Here is a 12897-nt window from a genome sequence, read left to right on the forward strand (position 1 = left end):
TTAATGTATGTAAAGCACTTAGAAAAGTGATAGGCATATGGAAGGCACTTAAAGCATGTTATCCATTACTACGGTATAGGCACAGAGGCCGCAGCTCCCAGTTAGCCAAGCCACAACCAATCCACTTACAATCATTCTGTACCCAGACAACCATTCTGTTTTTCACTTTTAATAGAGTATTCAATAAATGACATGAGGTAGTCCACACTTTATTATAAAAGAGGCTTTGTGTTAGATGATTTTGCACAACTGTAGGCTAATGTAAGTGTTCTGAGCACGTTTAATGTACGTTAGGCTAAGCTATGATGTTCTGTAGGTTAATGTATTGAATGCATTTCTGACATGATATTTTCAACTTACAGTGGGTTTATTGGAACTTAACCCCATTGTAAGTCGAGGGAGATCTGTATGCTGATTTTTCTCTTTTCCTCTGTATTTTTAGACCCCAGAAGAACTAGAGGACGATTCAGACTTTGAGCAAGAAGATTATGATGTACGTAGCCGGACAAGTGTTCAGACAGAGGATGACCAGCTCATTGCAGGGCAGAGTGCACGGGTGAGTGGACATCCAGGACTTTGGTTTGGTGCACAGGGGCTGTGTTCACCAAATTGGTTTGAGGGAATTTCTGATTTCCAGGGACCTGGAATCCCAGAGATTCATGGCTCAGAAATCTGTGCCTCATCTGGGGTTGTTTCTAGCAATTCACATTTTACACATTGGAAGTGACCACCACTGATTCTGATTCCTTCTAATTCCATTCTCTTTCCATAACTCAAAACATAGCAGCCACATTACAGCAAAACTTATGTGTATGATGGATTTGTTGGGGGTTGGGGATCATGATTAGATGATTCAGTGACCAGGGGATACAGGAATGCTCAGATCTTACTTTGGCACAGACACCATGGTTCTACTTGAAGTCTCCAACTTTCTGAACCACACAAAAGAAACCACAAATGGAGAATTAGAGTACTACTTTGTTACTTGTGGGCCTATTGTTGCTCCATACTCTGGCCTAGGGTCTCTGATAAACAATACCACATATTTTGAAATTCGTTCAAGGCCATCAGAGTAGAGAGAGAACGTTTTTTCCCCCAATACCTATCTATGGCCAGGGCAGTAGCCCCAGATCTGTCTACCATGTGATTGAAAAAGAAATTACAGAGACATACGAGAAACATACCAGCTTAAGGTGTGGAGCAAGAAGCAACAGAAAGATCACCACTCTGGCTGACATTTGAACACCTTCGAACACTCTGTGACATTGTCCACCAACACAAGTCTTCCACAGAAGATTCTGGAATCTGACCAATCTTATTAGCTGTAGCTCCTTGAGGGTAAGATGTTGGTAATCAAGGCAGGTGGAAGGAGATAAAATTCCTAGGGATTGCGAGAGGGCGAGATTCTCCTCCCTTTAAAGGCTCAGTTTCCATAGGGCAAAAATAATCAAAGTATAGTATAACTGAGAATTAGATATTCTAATTTTCTTTGTTAAGTTTCACTTAAAAGAAAATGAATAGGAAGTATGAGAAAGAGATGGTAATTTAGCATAGGGTTAAGAAACCCTAGGAAGTTCACACTGGCTTAGGAATTGTGAAAGAAGAGTAGGAAATAGTCAATCAAAGACTAAGCTTTATGTTGAGTCAAGAAAGTCTTTGTACTTAAAATCTTATTTCTCCTGATACTCTCATCCAACAACTAAATAATACAGAAGATGTATATGGACATTGATAGGGGTAATGTGAGAGTAAAAGCCAGAGCATTGAAGATGCATTGGCTTTGATTTCAGACAGACTTGGTTTTGAATTGTGAAGAGTAGAGTGGGGACTATGCTGTTACGTGCTGCTTAATTTCTCAGAGCTTCAGTCCTATCATCTGTAAAATGTAAATAATAGACTTGTTTGATAAGATTCTTCTGAGGTTCTAATTACTTAATATATTAAAATAATGAGCAAAATACTTGACATATATTAAGTGCTCAATAAGGGATGACTTGTCATCCTTTGGCAGAGAAATCTCTTCTAATCACAGGCTGGTGACAGTAGAAAAGTGCACAAAAGAGTATGAAGCTCCCTACTTTAAAAAATACCTTGTAGACTCTATTTACTCCCCCTAAAATGTTGAAAACAGGGAAGTTAAGCTGAGAGTCCTCTGAGCTTATGCTGGCATAACGCTAAACTAATGCATCAGGTCAAGTCAATTCATCTTCAAAATTAACTAAAACCAGCATTTTTATGTCAATGACAAAGGGCAAGTTTGAGTAATTCACCCAAACATTAATCAATTCAAAGTCAATTTAATTGACTGACTGCAACTTAGTATTGATACAGCCCAAGTATCCATTGACTTGTTTTCTCAAAGACTAAGGCATATTGTAAAACCTTTATCTTATAATCTTTTAATTACCATCTTGTCAAAATGGTATGATTAGCCTCATTTTTTACAAGGAAGAATACAGCCCCATTATACTTCCATTACGTTAGACATCAAGTCTGTTATGATGGCTGGAAACAAAAGTCAGATGGCACCTCTCTACATCATTTATTATTTCTTCACCCAGTGGGTGAAAAGACAATAATAGTCTTTTTCAAAAGATTTTTCAGCATGAGTGATGAACATGGGCCAGGATAATAAGAACAAAGTACCCCTGTAATCCAGCACTTGCTGATTTGTCTTTGCGATCTATCATGAGGTCTGTGTGAGTAACTTGCAGCAGGCAGCATTAGTTATTGAGTCAGCCTATTTAAGCCTATAATTATATGATGACAAATCAGAGACATAGAATTATGGCTGTAAATTGAAAATAAGAGGGTGCACTGAATTGATGAGATGACAGATGGTCGAACTTTTGACCAGAGAAGTGTGTTAACTTGGTCGAAATTGTGAAGGAGGCAAAAGTTGTCTCTGACAGAGGCAGTTGCTCTTTCCAGCAGCCTGTTCTCTCCTGTTACTTTGTGTTCTCATTCAGAGAAATTCTTCTCTGAAAATGGTAAATTAATCTAAGAGGAGATTATGGTGGGAGAAAAGAATTTAGTACCCACTCCAACATTGCTCTCAAATTCTGAAATTAGAGTGAATGTTTGTTTCCTTTATGTGTTCCTGTCTGCTGCTTGTCTACAATACTTATGAGAAAGAGAGAGAGAGAGAGAATGAATGAGAACAATCATACCCTGATCTGATGAAATATAGAAATGATCAGGCCCTTTGTTCCTAAACATGACATCTTATAAACTCTTTCCTCACAAGCTGACATAGTTAAAATTGATCAGCAACAACTCTTGGGCATTTAACCTTCATGATAAAATATATTGTTTGGAGTCACACAAACCTGATTTTAAGTATGAACTTGGCCAAGCTGTGAGGCTTTGGGGTAACTTTCTTAACCTGTCCCTGCCTCGTCCCCGTGTGTGTGTGTGTGTGTGTGTGTGTGTGTGTGTGTGTAATATATATATACAGCATCTTACTTCATAATGTCATTAGGAGAAATGCATGATGAAATGTATCACGAGTTATTACATAATGTTAAGGTTAATGAAGAAGATGATGATGATGCTTGTAGCACAAGGTAGTCATTCATTAGAAGACTGACCAATAATTTAACCTGAAAGAGCTAGATAATTCAGACCATCGTGAAAGTTTTAATTTGAATTAATGAGACAAGAACCTCAATTTTCCAATTCACTTCACAGCCTGAGACAGGTAAAAGTCACCCACTCCTTAATTACTTATGCTTATTATCCTGCTTTAAAACCAAGTGAGTAGAAATGGGCACATTACATTTTAACCTTTTAAATCATTATTTATAAACATTTATGTACTTAAAGCCTTAAAATGTAAGACTCTTGCTCTGTGTTTAAGAAACTAACATATCAGTTTGGAGGTCCATGGACTTTAAAAGTCATTTTTCATCTTGGGATTGGAAAAAATAATCCTTTTGAGATTGGAAAAAAGCTCTTTGAGATTTAGATTGAAGAAAAAGATTCTGGGCTGAGTGGTCATTGGCTTGCGTCAGTGATTTGCACTTTCATTTAATAAATAAAGTTTAAAACAATCACAAAAAAGTGGTTGGATGTTCAAAGGAAAGGCTAGGAGCATGGAACAGGGTGGTTAGAAAACTTTGTGAATTCAAGTCTCTGATGCCACTGACTTGGGGCCCCAGATCAACAATCTGGACAGCTGTGCTTAGCTACACAGAAAGCAGCCAAAAATCTCAGACCGCCCCAGGTGATCACATGACACAAACAGAAAAGCTGATTTGTTGTCTTTCCCTTTCGTCATGAAAATCATTTTTCTCATGTTTCCTTAGTTTGAGGGAATGAACAATTGCATGTCATATATTTTGTATTCAACTTGATTTGAATGTAGCCAGCCTCTAATTTTTTTTTTCCTAGCTAGAACGGCTTTAATGTGTTAACATTTCAAACTGCTGAGTTACATTGATAAGACCTAATTAAAACTCATGTGTTGAATTTTAATTTGATTAACTTGCAAATTTCACAGTTTGTGATCTACTGTTTATAGATAACCTTTTTTTAAATTTCAGTTTCAGAAAAGGTCAATTATGAATTTTTAAAAGCTAAGAGAATTTTAATAATATTTAGGAAACAACTTTACTTCATCAATAGCTATATAAGCAGAAGCAAATATAACGACTCTTACACCCAAATCACACACCATTAAGTGCATTATGCGGGCGGAGCACACCTAGAGTCAAAATAACATCTTCTTACACAAATCTGCTTTAAGGAGCCAGTTTTTCTTTGGAATTGTGCCCTTATGAAACGTATGTCAGTTCTGTTAACTTCTCTCAAACTATGTTGATGCAGTGAGTGGAAAAATGGGTAAGCAGTCAATCAAGAGATATGTATTTAGCTTCTACACTGTGCAGGATGCTGGGGACTCCACCCTCAGGAAGCTCAAAGAGAACTCGGAGGTAGGACATTACTCGAAATTAGAGAGTTAGAGCAAGGGAGTTAACATTCAAATGCTAAACGGCACAATGTGAAACTCAAGTGATACAGTTGACAGACACGTGTACACCCTTTAATGCATAAATTAACCCTTTTGGAACAATGACAGGTTTATTGCTAGAATCTGGAGATTGAGTGTAGAGTATGGAGGTCTGTCAGGTAGTTTTATAGATTCTTTTACAGAGAAGCACCTAATGGATGCTTTAAATGATGCGGGTTAGGACTTGTGAGGCTTAAGTAAAACATGATTATCAATTTTGTATGAGGAGGACAGATGCATCTAAGACAGCATTAGAACATCAGACAGGGATGTTTCAGGAAACTTCTGTAAATCCAAACCTATCTCAAAGGTATTGGAAAAGCTAGCTGCCTTGCAGTTACTATGATATTGCATATGTGAGTTTATAACAAGCTCTTTTGTATATTAGCTATCTTTAAAAGTACTGTAAAATATTTTTCAAATATTAGTATTTTAATACTTTATTGTATTTGCACAAGTCTGGCTTTTAAAATATGGATTATAGTTTTTGTATACACACACACACATATTGATCTACGTAAGTATATACATACATCATACACACACACTCACATGCTATTTGTATAAAGTCACACACATGCATGCATGGGATTTCATAGACATGGCTGTCTATTAGTAAGATGTAGCATCTGGGAAGCTGCTGGTTCAAGGACACTTTATGCAAATCAGACAAAGCCACCCCTTTACCCTGGGCAGATGAAGGCTTGTCTAGGATGCTCAGCCTGGTGGACAGAGCCTAGAGTTTTAGTGATCTTTGCCCCACTGGGCTGGGACCACTGGGCAGTGTCTAACCTGCATGGTCCTGCATGGTGATCCCATTGTGCACAATGGTTAAGTATGGTGTTAGCTGACCTGGGTTTGAATCCTATTCTTATAGCTCATTAGTTGTGTAATATTCAGAATTTAATTAACTTCCCTGGATCTTGGTATCATCATTAATAAAATAAGGGTAATAATAGTATTAATCTTGTAGAATAATTAAGTAGATTAAATTTTTGCCATTCATAAGCCTTTTAGTACAGTACCCAGTATACATGCCTGTGTTCAAGGAATCATGTCAATCTTCTATTTATAGAGTCACATAGTCTCTGAGCCCATCCCTTCTCTTTGATGGCAACTAAGTAATAAGCTAGAGAAGCAGCTAGAAGAAAACTCATACAGAAATAACGATAATATAATGTTAACAATAATCCCACACATGCTTACTTTCATTTTACATTTATTATTTCATTTTCTGTCCACCATAACATTTTGAGGTAATTGTTTACTATTCTTATATTATAGAACGTTAAGGATGTGATCCAGTAGCAATGAGGCCTTAACCCAAGTCAGTTACAGAGCCAGGTTGAGCCCAGTTTTTCTGAGCTTATATCCACTGATATTTCCATTAGATACCAGCTACCTACCTCTCCTTTAAACAATTCACTCACATTGGGAGGAACTTTACAATATAGAAAGAAGGTTTTTTTGTGCTATTTACTTGTCCTTTGCAACAGCTGTCGGTACCCCAAATCATGCTCTTCTGGAGAATACGTGCATCCCAGAATGAGAGGGATATCAGTGCTGACACACTGATCCACGTGGTCCTTTCAGTGAAGCAGGTTGTAAATGGTTCTTTGAGGATGCATTGAGGTGATGTCAAACATTTCATTCAGTGCCTGCTACATAAATAGCGTCTAACAAATACAGTTGATTCTCTTTATTCACGGCCCTTATGTTCTGTAAAGTCACCATGAACGCTTAATTAGCAACTACAGAATCATTGCTCCTAGGGGAAATACAGGGTTAGCTTCCTGAGAGCTGCTAGTCTTAATATTTCCTTCAACCCATCAATATGTAATCTTGTTTAATGAGTGTTTCTGTTTAGATACCTTATTAGATAGTTTTGGTTCATGAACATTGAGCTCACAGCTGGGAGCACTAAAAGTCATGCCTGAACGAAGTTCATCTAATACATGTATTTTCTCCATTAGGCACATCGCAGCCTTTTTGTGCTTAGAGACACAAGACAGCATTTCAGCACTAGTATTGGGGGCCAAGTTAGACAGCAAAACCACCAATAAAAAGTGCAAATATGTGGAAAATGTGGTACTAAATAGATTGCAGAAAGGATGCTTCTTTATGGTATGAGAGCTGAAACAAGAAAGCAGAGAAACCCTTGTTCAGCCTCATCTGGGAACATGGTTGTCGATGACTCAAAACTTTGGCATCTCTGCATATGTCTGTGAATGTCTGAAAGCACCACAAATATTGATTTGGGGATTTCAAATAGATTTTAGAGAGTAGGCAAATTTGCAAATAAAAAATCTGTGAATAGTGAGAATCAACTGTAGTTTTTCCTTTTCTACATTCCCTTACCTTGCAGCTATTGAAAATCAACCTTTGCTTCTTAATCCTAAATTTTATCCCATCACAGCTTCCCTGTACATACTCATAGGCTCTCCAGGGACCCATGTTCGACCCAGGATTTCCATACAGGAGGACTGGGAATAGGTATGCCATCCCTGATGTGCCCTGCATAAGGGATTTTTGTTTGGCATCTAACCATGAATGGCTTCATTAACACTCACAGGACATCTCCCCACCCCACTTGGGATGCTCAGATATTCTTTAAAATTCTTTTCCTTCCCAGCAACAGAGGCCTGTTTTCTTTTTTCTGAACAGATTTCAGTGTTGAAAGAGGTGCATTCTTTCATCTGGTAAAAGTTTCCCAAGACCAAATATAAAAATCGTCAGGAATAGATTCTTTTGAACAAACATATGTCATCATAGCGACAAAGAAGTTCTGTTACTGTCAATGTGCACGTACCTTTGGATCTCTTATTTTTTTTGTATGTTGGAACAGGGACAGGGAATGTGGGGACCTTACCAGTCTGTGCTTTTGCATTCTTGGGGCTGGAGAAAAAGTACTTTCCAGAATGGTGGGGCAGCCTATCATCCTTGTCAGGGTCTGGCTTTGCCATTAACTGGAGGCAGAGTCACCCTCCTGTCTGTGCTTCTTTGTCACCATTAGTCACACTTTTTCTGTAACCCACACAGGCCATCATGGCACAACTACCGCAAGAGGAGAAGGCAAAAATAGCTGAGCAGGTGGAGATATTCCACCAAGAGAAAAGCAAGCTGGATGCTGAAGTGGCCAAATGGGACGACAGCGGCAATGATATCATTGTGCTGGCCAAGCAGATGTGTATGATCATGATGGAAATGACAGACTTCACAAGGTGAGGCCTGGAGACAGGAAGAGGAAGATTTTCTCATTAAAAATAACAGAAGCACAACAGTGTGTATTAGCATGTGAAAAGCCTGCTGAAAAATTAAAAGACTACATCAAAGCAAGGTAGTGGTATTATAAAATTTACATGTGTAAGTCAAAGTGATCTGGACCTGGTTCTTAGCAGATAGGTCTTTTTGGTCAAAAAGAACAGATTCATTTCTGTAATTATTATTGTTTTAATTATCCATCCTAAGTCAGTCATAAAATCAAACCCCTGGGGCTTGGGTGACTCATTTTTGGTCTATGCTGTTTTGCAGTGTGTTTAAGTATTATTCTGAAGATAAGGTGTATGATTTGTTAATACCCCTTTGGAAAAAATATCTATCTATATATATATATATGTGTGTGTGTGTGCATGTAGACATGTAATATGGTTTAATGCTAGCTCATGATTTAGCATTAATCTCAGCTCATATTTTATCCTTATACACAAAGAATCAGGTTCAACTCTCTGATTCTGTAATTTTGACAAGGAAATTAAACATTGTATAAGTTTTAGATCCTTTTGCTCTGAGCAGTGCTTTTACTAAATCAAGATACCAGTCAGAATTTTGTCAGGAGCTTTTTCCTCATCAGGGGTCATTGCTGTTTCTGCCATTGCATTTTTAGTTTCCTCTTTAAAGGGAGATGACATTTCTGCCCTTCCTACCACCCAAAGGGCAGACAAAGGGAGAGCAAAGCTCAATGAAAGATCCCTGGATTTTTAGTCCAAATACCAGGTGATTTTGGACCTGTCTCGTACTGTCTTTATTCATTTGTACAATGGGAAAATAATACTCTTCTTATCAACTTTCACAGGAGAGTTTTAAAATCCAAAGAGGTAATGAAGTTATAAATTATGCTGCCATATGAATGAAAGCTATCATTTTTCTGTAGATTTCTTTTTCTGAGAAACACAGACACACACAGATACATGAGAAAAGATGTTTTAATGATTCAACACGGTATTTGTTATTAAAGTTATATAAGATGTGTGGCAATGTGAAGACACTACCTTATGGGTGACAATTTTTTAAGTGATTGTTGAGTGCTTTTAATAAGAAAAGCCTACAATTAATTATAGGTTATAATAAAATATGGCACATCTCTGCCTTTTTCCCTTTACCTTTTGCCTCTGGCCAGTATGTACTAATGACATCACTTGGTCCTTTCTCCAAATATTTAAAAATTGTTTTTGACTTTAGTGGAATGACTTTAAAGTTATGAGGGTGACCTTCGAGATTTTAAATGTCATTGTATTCATTAGAAGTTCAAATTTGTACATTTGGCTGGTCTTTGTTGGTTTCACAGATTTATTTCACACAAAAAATAATAGTAGGATAACTCAGTCTGAGCCATTATTTAAGTCTAAATTTCCTACAAATCAGACTATCATGGCAGCCCACAGTCATTGCTTTTCAAGGCCTGTGATGACTTAATTTGCTTGCTTTCAACACCATTCATACTTTATCTGATGGATATTATACAATCCATTAATAACATCACTTGAACAAATAATCTCATTAATTTAAAGTGAATGATGAATCAAGTCATGTTGCTAGTTTAGATCAGGGAGACATTTTATAATGCTCTAGATTATATATAACTGTGTCAAGGAAGAGAGATATACTTGAGGGGGTCTTGTTAGATGATGTTAAATAAGACAGACTTTCTATCAGTCAAAGCATAGTTTTAAAAGTGAAAAGAGGGCCACTTCAGTTCCTGAGGGATTTTGTACAATCACTTTATGCTGATTTGGATAATGAAATGTCTAGAGTGCTACTAGTTATCATTTTTTTCCGCTGCCTGATGAGTAGTTTTGTGCCCCTTTGTGAGGGCAAAGGGAGGATACAGTTAATAGCCAGAGAAACAGGAGAGACTGTGAATTGGAAATGGAGCACAGGAAGCTGAGGTTTTGCTGCTGCCCCCATCTGCCATGCAAAGAGGTAGCTAATTTGAGCCTTTCTTTGTGCCTCTCCTGTAAGTTCACTGCACTTGACCCTATGCATTATTAGCCTTGCATTTTCCACTTTAAAAAGGAATAATTTCAGCTCTATACCTCTAATGGCTCTTACGTATTATGTTCCTTTATTTAAAGGAAAGGATATAGCTGAGTAGGAATTGAAACTTGACTATTCTCTTCAGATCTTACATTTAAAGGGTGTTTGGGTACAAGAAAAAAAACCCTTGCATTTATTATTTTGTTGTTTTATTCTTATCAGTAGCTAATTCATTAATTTGATTCAGTAATCTCAATGATATCCACTCCATTATTATTAAAATTGGAGAGGTTCTGCCTCATTATTTGTGTAATAACTTCTTCATGGATAAAACTGATTATGCCTCATGTCTGTTTCCTGTTCAGTTCTTGACTTCCAAGAACTGAACAGGAAACAGTTCATCATCTCATCGTGATGGCATAAATGCTGTCTTGCATAGGGTGAATCCATGCCTCTCATGTCACTTTCAGAAAGAAATAGCATGGGCCAGTCTTGTATCCCAATAACAAAAGGTGTACAAATGGCAGTAGTTCAGGAAAGAAACCCAAGTTTAATTGTATAGCAAGGGACAAAGCTGTCTCTTGAGATCAACTGTAAGTTCTGATCTTGAAAGGAACGGGGTTCAGGCTAAAACAAAAAGCTTTCAGGGTACAATCTACTGCTACAGTAAAGAATCATGTAATCAGCCTGCTATTGCCAAATTTCATTCCTGCCTTGGTATGGACACTCAGGGCTTCAGCCCAAGTGACAGCTTGACTGGTCTTCCAGTTCCAATTCTTGACTCTTGTCAGTTCATGCCATGCCATATTTGGCCATTAAAGGACATGCATCTAGCTCCCTTTGCACCAAAACTTTCTTTCCTCTTTTCATAGAATAATATAAAAATCTTGAGTTTGCTATCCAGGGCCTACCTTTACTGACCCTTAGATTCCTTCTCAATTTTGTGCATATTTGTATTTCTACTTCAAGACCATCATATAAATGTTACTTCCTTGAATAATTCAACTTATGGTCCTACAGTCTCACCTGATTTATCGTTAATCCCCAGATTAATACAACTTTTCCACTGTGCTGTCTTTAGACCGCTTCAGCTAATTGGTGAAAGTGGTATTTCCCAACTATGTTTTATGGACTGTGGTTCTGAAAACGGGATTCTATGATTCAGTACATTTACAAATATACTCCTTACTTACTATATCTCATTACTGGAGAGTCACATCATATATTGATCTGTTAGAGGTACTGAGAAAACTATGGTAAATAAATGTTTTTAATTTGGATTAACTCAGAATTTAAGAATTCTGGGTACTGAGTACATTGACTCAGAATGCACTCACACATTGATTTTTCTCATTAATACCTATTACCTTTTCATGAAATAAATATGAATTAGTTGTTAAATTGTGGATAGCAGTAATGCAGTAATAGCTTTCCATGATTCTCTTTTTTTTTTGGAAGTGACCATTTCCTGGGAAAGCTTCCAAATATTGACCCTTGTATAAGAATCACCTATTAGCAAAAGAGAGAAGGTTACATGAACCTATACAGTAGAGCCAATTCTATGGCTTGATATTTTTCCAAGAAAACTAAAAACATGTTCCAAATGGAACAATAAGATGGCTTTTGTCTTTAAGGTCACAAGATTCCTCAAAGCACTTTTCAAAATGCCCAAAGTAGAGAACCTGATTAAGTTAGGGAAAGACAAAGGGTATAAACCATCACTTTGAACCTGGGAACTACAGCCAATGGAACTAGTCCCTTTGTCCATACTGCCTTCCACTAATAGGAAGACTCAGACTTCTGATCTTTTCTGGGCAACATCCCTAGCAACACCATTCTCCTTTCTGTCTCTATGAATTTGACTACTCTAGTATCTCATATAAGTGAAAACATACAGCATTTGTCTTTTTGTGACTGGCATATTTCACTTAGCGTAATGTTCTCAAGGTTCATCCATATTGTACATGTCAGACTTTCATTCCTTCTTAAGGCTAAATAATATTTCAATGAATGTATATATCATGTTTTGTTTATCCATCCATCTATTCTTGGGCACTTGGATTGTGAATAATATTGCTATGGACATGGGTGTACAAATATCTCTTTGAGACCCTGCTTTCAATTCTTTGAATATATACCCAGGAGTGGAATTGCTGGATCACATGGTAGTTCTATGTTTATTTTTTTTTAGGAACCACTGTACTGTTTTACATAGCAGCTGCACCATTTTACATTCCCATCATCAGTGCACAAAGGTTCCAACTCCTTCCCATCCTCGCCAAGACTTCTTATTTTCTGTTTTTGTTTGTTTTTATAGTAACTATCTTAATGAGTGTGAGATGGTATCTCATTGTGATTTTGATTTACATTTTCCTAACAATTAGTGGTGTTGAATATCTTTTCATGTGCTGATTAGCCATTGTATTCTTCTTTGGAGAAATGTATATTCAGGTCTTTTGCCCATTTTTTAATGAGGCTGATTAATTTTTAGTGTTGAGTTCTAGGAGTTTTTCTATATTCTGGATATCAACCCCTTGTTAGATATAGGATTTGCAAATATTTTCTCTGATTCTGTGGGTTGCCTTTGTATTCTGTTGATTGTGTCCTTCAATGCACAGAAGTTTTAAAAATTT

At 37.1% G+C, this 12897-nt stretch overlaps 1 protein-coding gene across 4 annotated transcripts in view; it reads left to right on the forward strand.

Annotated features, from left to right (window-relative positions):
- Nucleotides 1-12897, forward strand: part of CTNNA2 (catenin alpha 2) — a gene marked incomplete at both ends in the record, with an annotated part of 1036807 nt that overhangs the window by 964644 nt on the left and 59266 nt on the right. For all 4 annotated transcript variants that reach the window (XM_082672515.1, XM_082672516.1, XM_082672517.1 and 1 more), the window contains 2 exons: nt 443-556; nt 8051-8232. In XM_082672515.1, coding sequence (XP_082528641.1) covers nt 443-556; nt 8051-8232 — 296 coding nt within the window. The remainder of the gene's footprint in view (nt 1-442; nt 557-8050; nt 8233-12897) is intronic.

Source organism: Grampus griseus (assembly GCF_964374135.1).
Source record: "Grampus griseus genome assembly, chromosome: 15".
Classification (NCBI taxonomy): Eukaryota; Metazoa; Chordata; class Mammalia; order Artiodactyla; family Delphinidae; genus Grampus; species Grampus griseus.